Source organism: Otolemur garnettii, unplaced genomic scaffold, assembly GCF_000181295.1.
Source record: "Otolemur garnettii isolate 467f Iridium unplaced genomic scaffold, OtoGar3 scaffold00122, whole genome shotgun sequence".
In the NCBI taxonomy this organism is placed as follows: domain Eukaryota; kingdom Metazoa; phylum Chordata; class Mammalia; order Primates; family Galagidae; genus Otolemur; species Otolemur garnettii.
In genome coordinates, this window is record NW_003852517.1 from 1,732,233 (window position 1) to 1,740,124 (window position 7,892).

At 33.6% G+C, this 7,892-nt stretch overlaps 1 protein-coding gene across 1 annotated transcript in view; it reads right to left on the reverse strand.

Annotated features, from left to right (window-relative positions):
* SLC9C1 (solute carrier family 9 member C1) overlaps window positions 1–7,892 on the reverse strand; it is a 95,084-nt gene that overhangs the window by 7,866 nt on the left and 79,326 nt on the right. The window contains exons 22-23 of the mRNA XM_023517858.1: window positions 3,093–3,224; window positions 2,772–2,957 (exon numbers count right to left, since the gene is read on the reverse strand). Coding sequence (XP_023373626.1) covers window positions 2,772–2,957; window positions 3,093–3,224 — 318 coding nt within the window. The remainder of the gene's footprint in view (window positions 1–2,771; window positions 2,958–3,092; window positions 3,225–7,892) is intronic.

Consider the following 7,892-nt stretch of genomic DNA (forward strand, 5'->3'; position numbering starts at 1 on the left):
CATTAATGTACACAGTTATCATTTAATTAAAAAAAAATAAAGAACACCACAGTTAAAAATGTTTTACTTCTTGTCATAGGGCGTCTTCCCAGTGCCGGTAAGGTCCACTTAGAAAATTTTCTTGTGACTGCTTTTCACCTTGGGTTTCTTTCCAAGCCCAATCTCACTTTTTCCTTGTGTCCTATATCTACCTTGTAAGTATTTCATCATAGCGGTAAACATTTCATTAATGTATTTACGTATCTGTAGATCTATGGAACCTAGAGATGAACCCAGCAACATAGCCACCGGATCCTTGATAAACCAAACAAAATTATGCACTGGGGAAAATAATCCCTATTTAATAAATGGTGTGATAACTGGTTAGCCACATATAGAAGACTGAAATTCAACAGTCCATACATTTCATCACTGACAAAAACTGACTCTCACTCGATAAAAGATTTAAATTTAAGACACAGAAAAATAATAATCCTAGAAGAAAGTGTGAAGAAAACTCTTGACAAATTGACTTGGGAAAAGATTTAATGAAGAAGACCCATAGGTTTTATGAAGAAAGCAATTGCAGCACACCAAAAATATATCAATGGGACCAGATCAAGTTAAAAAGCTTCTGCACAACTAAGGGTAAAGCAAACCCACAGAATGGGAGAAGATATTTGCATGCTATGCATTTGACAAAGGGTCTATAAATAGAGTCTCCAGTGAACTCAATTAATCAACAGTACAAAAGCAAACAACCCCATTTATAAGTGGGGAAGAGACTTCAAAAGAAACTTCTGCAGCCCTTCTGTATCAAGAGGAAAAAATGCTCATCATCCCTAATCATCAAAATGCAAATCAGAATCACTCTGAGATTCTCACCTAACTCCAGTGAGATTAGCTCATATCACAAAATCTTGAAACTGCAAGTGGTGGCGTGGATGTGAAGAGAAGGGAACATTTTTACACTGCTGGTGGGATTGCAAACTAATACAACCTCTATGGAAAGAAGTATGGAGAATTCTCTAAGAACTAAAAGTTGATCCTGTAATTCCATTACTTGGTATCTACCCAGAAGAAAAAATACCATTTTACCACAAGGACATTTGCACTAGAATGTTCACCACAGCTCAATTCACATTGCCAAGATGTGGAAGCAACTCAAGTGTCCAGAAAACCATGACTGGATTAACAAACTGTGGTATATGTACACCACAGAGTACTATTCAACCATAAGAAAAGACAGAGACTTTACATCTTTTGTATTTACCTGGATGGAGTTGAAACACATTCTCCTTAATAAAGCATCACAAGAATGGGAAAAAAGTATCCAATGTACTCAATTCTATTATGAAACTAATATATAAACAATTGCATGCCCACAAGAAATAAAACCATGAGTATAGTCTAGCAGAGAGAGGGAAGAAAAGAGACGGGGGAAAAGGAGAGAATGGAGGGTTATTAGCAGGTTTTCACCTAATGTGCACAGTGTGAGGGTTTTCAGCATGCCCCCTGGATGAAGGGCTCAACAACAACTTGAACTTTACCTCAGAAATGACAATAATGTAACCTAAATATTTGTATACTCATATTAATCTGAAAATTTAAAAGTGTAAAAGAATTGTTGATCAAAAGTGCAAATAAATTACTAAAATTTATATATGTGTATAAATATAATATTTACATATGCATTTATATATCCATTAAATATATATATATATATTTACATATCCATTTCTTTCCACTTGGTTGAGAGATCTCTTGAGGTTGAGAGATAACTTGTAAATCTCATTTGTCTTTATCACTTCAGCATCTAGCATTGTTTCCATCATATATTAATTGCTTAAAATAGATAAAAACATTTAAGCCTAATTTAATTGACTCTTGGTCTCTTTCCAATTTACTTTCCATAGCTATATTTGACATGTCTCTTGATGATTTCTTTTCTTTTTTTTTTGAGAAAGAGTCTTACCATATTGCCCTTGGTAGAGTGCCCATCACATCATAGCTCACAGCAACCTCAAACTCTTGGACTCAAGAGATTCTGTTGCCTTAGCCTCCCAAGTAGGTGGGACTATAGGCGCCTGCCACAACGCCTGGCTATTTTTCTATTGCAGTTGTTTAGTTGGCCTGGGCTGGGTTCGAACCCACCAGCTCTGGTGTATGTGGCTGGTGCCATAACCACTGTGCTATGGGTGCTGAGCCTAATCCTTTTTTAATATGTGTCTCTCTTATTCTCGCCCAAAACTCATGCAAATGCACACACATAACACTCTCACACACATACGTATATACAGTCTTTCTTCTTATTTACATGGTGCTGGTTCTCATTTTTGATTGGCAGGGGAATTTAATTAACAGTATGAAAATCTCCACTTTTACATTAACTTTCAAAGCAGCTATGGAAACACTATTGTTACTCAATTTGTCATGGATCTGACAGGACCTTTCTAGAGTACTGTTGATACTGCCCTTCTGCAATGTGTAAAATAAATTAACAGGTTCTCTTTTACTATGTATAACTGGCAAAAATAAAATGTATAAATTGGCCTGCTTCATAGGCCAATGCCTATGGGAATAGATTCTACTTAGGGTACCAAGGGCCAAAGCAATCAGTGAGCTTGGTAAAATGTGTGTGGTGCGGGTATGGATGAGTGTTTAAAAAAGTGATCAAGAAAGGGGGAGGATTGAAAGGTGGAAAGCTTAAGATTATTGTGATAATTTTTTTTGTTAATACATTTTGGAGATATAGCATATTGACCTAAAGACGTGAATCAACATTTCTTTACCTGATGGCACGTTATAGGAATTAAGAAGGGTGCCTTATAAATTTTTCGTAATTGACAATCTTCTACAGCTCCATGTATAAGGATAACATAGGTTACAGTTTCATCATAGATACTAGTTTTGGTGCTCTTTGGTATATCTCTTACAAAAACATTAGAGAGCTTCAATTGCATCTTGTAGTTCCAGTCCTATAACAAAATACCATTGCATAGTCTATTATTTCTTTATAAAGTTGAATATAAATTCATAAATAGTCATTTTCTAATAATATTTTCATGCAATTCTATTCAGAGAGAAACAAAAATTATACAGAGAGCTATTACCTCATAAGACAAGTGTTGCCTGATTTTTCTGGCAGTAATACCAAGTCCAAGTTTTAGCCACATTTTATGTTCAATGACAGGACAGAAACGCTTAAAAGCTTCATATAAGTGATCTTTAGGAATAAAACATATCTGGAAAAAGGAGAATATAAATTGTATATTTTATTCTGTGCATAAAGCATAGGATTTTCTTGTTTACATATAACATTAAAGCTAATAATTTAATCATACAAGATTCATGTTATGGCCTAGAAACAATAAAATGTCTACCACTAAATATTTTTGTGATCTTGTCATTTTAAAAGGCCATATAATCCAATGAGAGGTTCTTTATTATTTCTTTTAAAAAACTGTATATATTTATGGGGTATAGTGTAATATTTTAATGTAGATATACACATTGTGGAACAATTCCATCAAGCTCATTAACATTTCCATTATCTCAAATACTTATCTCTTTTTAAATTGACTAATAATTATTATATATGTTTATAGGGTACACTGTGAAGCTTTGATATACGTATACTTTGTAGAAAGAGTCAGTCAAGCTAATTAACATATCCATCAACTTACCAACTTATCAAATTTTTTGTGATGAGACCATTACAATCTATTCTTTTAGCAATTTTGAAATACACATATATTGAAATATATTATTAACAACTGTGGTTACCATGCAGAGCAATGAATCACTAAAACTTATTTCTTTAATCTAATTGAAATGTTGTACCCTTTGATCAACATTTCTCCTTTCTCCATCTCTCTCACTCTCTTGCCCTCACCTCCAGTCTCTGGTAACCATCTTTCTATTCTTTATGAGAATGACATTTTTAGATTCCGCATGCAAGTGAGATCTTCCTCTATTTTTCTTTCTGTGCCTGGCTTATTTCACTGGGCTTAATGTCCTTCAAGTTCATTCATGCTGTGGCATTGCATTGCAAATGACAGAATTTCCTTCTGTTTTTAAGACTGAATAATATTCTACCGTGTACATACACCACATTTTTGTCATCCATTTATCCATTAACAAACTCTTAATGTTGATTCCATATCTTGGCTTGTGAATAATGCTGCAAAGAACATGGGCATGCAGATACATTTCAGCATACTGATTTCATTCCCTTTGTACCTATGCCCAGAACTGGAATTGTTGGCTCAAACCATAGTTCTATTTCAAATATTTTGAGAAACCTCCATACTGTTTTTCATAATGGCTGTACAAATTTACTTTTCTGCCAATAGTCTTCTCTTTTCTCCTCATCCTTGGTGACACTTGTTATCTTATGTCTTTTTGATAAAAAATATTATAGGTCCGGGTGTAGTAGCTCATGCCTGTAATCCTAGAACTCTGAGCGTCTGAGGTGAGTGGATTGCCTAATCTCAGGGGTTCCAGACCAGCCTGAGCAAGAACAAGACTGTCTCTAAAATTAGCCAGGCATTGTGGCTAGGGCCTGTAGTTCCAGCTACTCAGGAGGCTGAGGCAAGAGAATCACTTGAGTCCAAGAGTTTAAAGTTGCTGTGAGTTACAATGCTGGGGCACTCTATCAAGGGCAAAAAAGTGAGACTCTGTCTCGAAACAAACAAACAAACATTCTAAGAAGTGCAAATTTATACCTCATTGCAGTTTTAATTTTGCATTCTTCTAATGATTAGTGATATCAAACTTTTTTTATATATCTGTTGGCCATTTGTTTTTCTTCTTTTGAGAAATGTCTATTCAGGTCTTTTGCTATTTTTAAACTGTATTATTTCTTTGCTTGCTATTGAGTTGTTTCAATTTCTTAAATATTTTAGAAATTTGGATTAAACCCTTCTCAGATTATGGTTGCAGTTATATTATTATTATGTTAGAGATTCTGAAAAAATAGACAACAAACTACTAAAAAAATTTTACCTTTTAAAATAAAGATGTGTGTCTAAAAACATATTGCGAGGAGTAAACTTTTTAGGCAACAATAAAATGCTTATGTTAAAAATTGGTTACTATTGGTTACTAAGAAGAGAACTGCTATGAATATTCACATACGAGTTTTCTGTACATTGGCTTTTTTTTTCTTTGGGTAAGTATTTGCATGTGATTGCTGGGTAGTATAGTAAATGTGTATTTAACCTCACAAGAAACTGTCAAACTATTATCAGAAGTGGTTCTGACATTTTACACTCTCATCAGCCATCTATGAGAACTTCAATTGCCCCACATCATTGCCACTACTTAGTATTTAGTATTTTTATTTTTAAGCAATGTAGTAGGTATGTAGTAAGACATATCATTGTGGGTTTAATTTGCAGTTTTCTGACCTAATGATATTGAACATCTTCACATGCTTATTAAGAATTTAAACATTTTGTGTGAAGTGTCTGTCCAAATCCTTTTCTCAATTTTTATTTCAAAAGTTTATTTCCTATTTTTGAGCTTTATAGATTCCTTTATCAAGTCATTTGTTGGATAAAGGTATTTTGAAACCCCCCCCCCCAGCCTTGCTCTTCTTTTTCAAATTTTTCATGGTTTCTTCTGAAGAGCAGACAATTATAATTTTGGTGACATCAATATTTCCTTCGATGGTTAGTACATTTTTTTAATTTTCACATAGAAATTATTGCATATCTCAAGGTCTCCTATATTTTCTTTAGAATTTATATCTGTCTTTTATGTTTAGGTTGGTGATCATTTCAAATTAATTTTTTGCCAGTTTATGGGGATCAAGATTCATTGCTTTCAAATGAATATTCAGTGTTTTCAGGATCATTTGTTGAAAATATTATCTATTTTTATTAAAATAATTGGAGCCTTTATAAAAAATCAATTGACTATGTAAGAGTGGATCTAGTTCTGCATTCTAGTTCTTATTCCTTTGATTTATATGTCTTAAATTAAAGCTAGTACACATGGTCTTAATTACAATGGATGTATATTTTTAAATCAAGTAGCACAAATCATCTTACATAATTCCTTACCAAATTTGTGTTGTCTATTATAGGTTCTCTGCATTTCCATTTAAAATTTACAAGCAATTTGTGAATGTTTACAAAAGAAAGAGTCTTCTAAAATTTTGATAGAAATTGCATTAAACCTATGGATCAATTTGGGACAAATGGACATCTTAATAATATTATGGCTTCCATTTTGCAAAGAAGGTAAAATTCTGTATTTATTTAAATTTTCCTTAAGTTCTCTAGAAAATATTTTATAGTTTTCATTGTAGTGGCACTGTATGTCTTTCATTAACTGTAAGCCTGTCCATTTTGTGTTTTTATATTTGTTGTATATATTTTTTACTTTTCATTTTCAACTGTTGGCTACTAGTATATAAAATATGATTCATTTTTAGAATTTGGACTTGTATCTTGCCACTTTGCTAAGTTCATTACAAATTCTATTTCTGGTAGATTCTTGAGCATTAAGAAAATGCAGATATGTCACCTGTCGGGATAATTTTAGTGGTTTCTTTGAAATTTTTATGACAGTTGATTTCTTTTATCTTGCCTTATTGCACTAATTGGGAATTCCACTGTAATACTAAATGGGAGTATAAGGCAAACATCTTTCCCTTGCTCTAAATCTTAGAATTTTAGTTTATCACCACTAGGTATAATGTTAGTTGCAGAGTTTTCACAGATGCCCTCAGGGAATGACAAAGAGATACAACAGAAGATGCCATTCATAGACAAATAGCTGAATTGTCAGTAATAGAATTCAGAATATGGATGCCAAATAAGATGAACAGAATAGAGGAAAAGCTGTCTCCAGAAATTAATGAATTCAAGGACAAAGTCACCAAGAATATGGAAATAATGAAAAAAGATATAGCAGAGCTCAAGGAAGTGAAAAAGTTATTTGAGGAGTTTCAAAATACAGTAGAGTCCCTCAGCAATAGAGTTGAGTGGGCAGAAAAAGGATCTCAGAAATTGAAGACAAGGCTTTTGAATGATCCCAAGTATTCAAATAGGAAGAAAAATGGAAAACAAGAACAGAAAATTCCCTGAGAGAGTTGTGGGATCATTCCAAAAGATCAAACATCTGAATTATAGGGATGGAATTTTCCAAATTTTAGGGATTCCTGAAGGAAAAGATGATGGTCCTAAAGGCACAGATCCTCTGCTCCAAGATATTATGGAGGAGAATTTCCCAAGCATTGCAGGAGATACAGAAATTCAGATAGTAGATAGTTTCAGAATCCCAGCATGACTCAATCCAAATAAAGCATCTCCTAAACACATTGTAGTTAACTTTGCCAAAGTTAATATGAAAGAGAAAATCCTGTAAGCTTCTAGACCTAAGGAAAGCATTCCCACAAAGGGAAAAATATTAGGATGACTGCAGATCTGTCAGCTAAAACTTTTCAAACCAGAAGAGGATGCCCAACCTTTTAAAATAAAACAACTTTCAGCCCAGGATCTTGTATTCAGCTAAACTGAATTTTGTTTGTGATAGAGAAATCAAATACTTTACTGAAATCCACATGTTGAGGAAATTTGCCATAACTACACCAGCTCTCCAGGAAATACTCAGACCCATTTTCCATAGTGACCAGCACAAAGGTCTACCACCAAAGTAAACTCATCCAGAATTTATTCAACAAAAATTAACTGTTACAATGATGAAAGGATTAAAAATATGCACTGGACCTTTGAAAAACAAGATGGCTAAAACACTACTGTACCTATCAATTCTCTCCTTTCTTTTCTTTCTTTCTTTTTTTTTTTTTTTTTGCAGTTTTTGGCCAAGGCCAGGTTTGAACGGCCTCACATTGGACAGTGGGACCAGCGCCCTACTCCTTGAGTCACAGGTGCCGCCTCCTA